The sequence below is a fragment of the Trichinella spiralis genome (assembly GCF_000181795.1).
Source record: "Trichinella spiralis strain ISS 195 chromosome Unknown Scfld1718, whole genome shotgun sequence".
In the NCBI taxonomy this organism is placed as follows: Eukaryota; Metazoa; Nematoda; class Enoplea; order Trichinellida; family Trichinellidae; genus Trichinella; species Trichinella spiralis.
This window is the reverse complement of record NW_003528657.1, coordinates 1-564: the sequence shown is the minus strand read 5'-3', so window position 1 is coordinate 564 and position 564 is coordinate 1. Positions and strand designations below refer to the sequence as shown.

General features: G+C 47.7%; 1 protein-coding gene across 1 annotated transcript; it reads right to left on the bottom strand.

Moving 5' to 3' along the window:
• Nucleotides 1-440: 440 nt before the first annotated feature.
• Tsp_14316 (conserved hypothetical protein) lies at nt 441-542 on the bottom strand (the record flags this gene model as incomplete). Its single annotated transcript, XM_003368879.1, has 1 exon — nt 441-542. A coding segment is annotated over one exon (102 nt), but the record flags the coding sequence as incomplete, so codon positions are not given.
• Nucleotides 543-564: the final 22 nt, after the last annotated feature.

The following is a 564-nucleotide window of genomic DNA, read 5'->3' as shown; positions in this document are numbered from 1 at the left end:
TCAGTAAATCATTCAATCGATAGTAACGACGGTCGTTGTGTACAAAGGGCAGGGGAGGTAATCGGGGGGGGGGGAAAAAAAAAAAAGGGGGGGGTGTTTTCCCCCCCCCCCCCAAAAGCAGTTGCAATTCCCTATTCCATTCAAGAAAAAGTTTCATTCGATTGCCAAACCTTTTCAGGTAAGGACGTAACTCACGTTGACGCTTTCATTGTAGCGCGCGTGCAGCCCCGGACATCGAAGGGCATCACAGACCTGTTATTGCTCTTTTTCGTGCAGCTTTCAATTTGCCAGTCCCTCTAAGAAGTGATCAGCACAAAAAATACAATACTGTCACTATTTAATAGGGTAGAGTCTCGTTCGTTATCGGAATTAACCAGACAAATCGCTCCACCAACTAAGAACGGCCATGCACCACTACCCACTGAATCAAGAAAGAGCTGTCAATCTGTCAATCCTTCCAGTGTCCGGGCCGGGTGAGTTTTCCCGTGTTGAGTCAAATTAAGCCGCAGGCTCCACTCCTGGTGGTGCCCTTCCGTCAATTCCTTTAAGTTTCAGCTTTGCAAC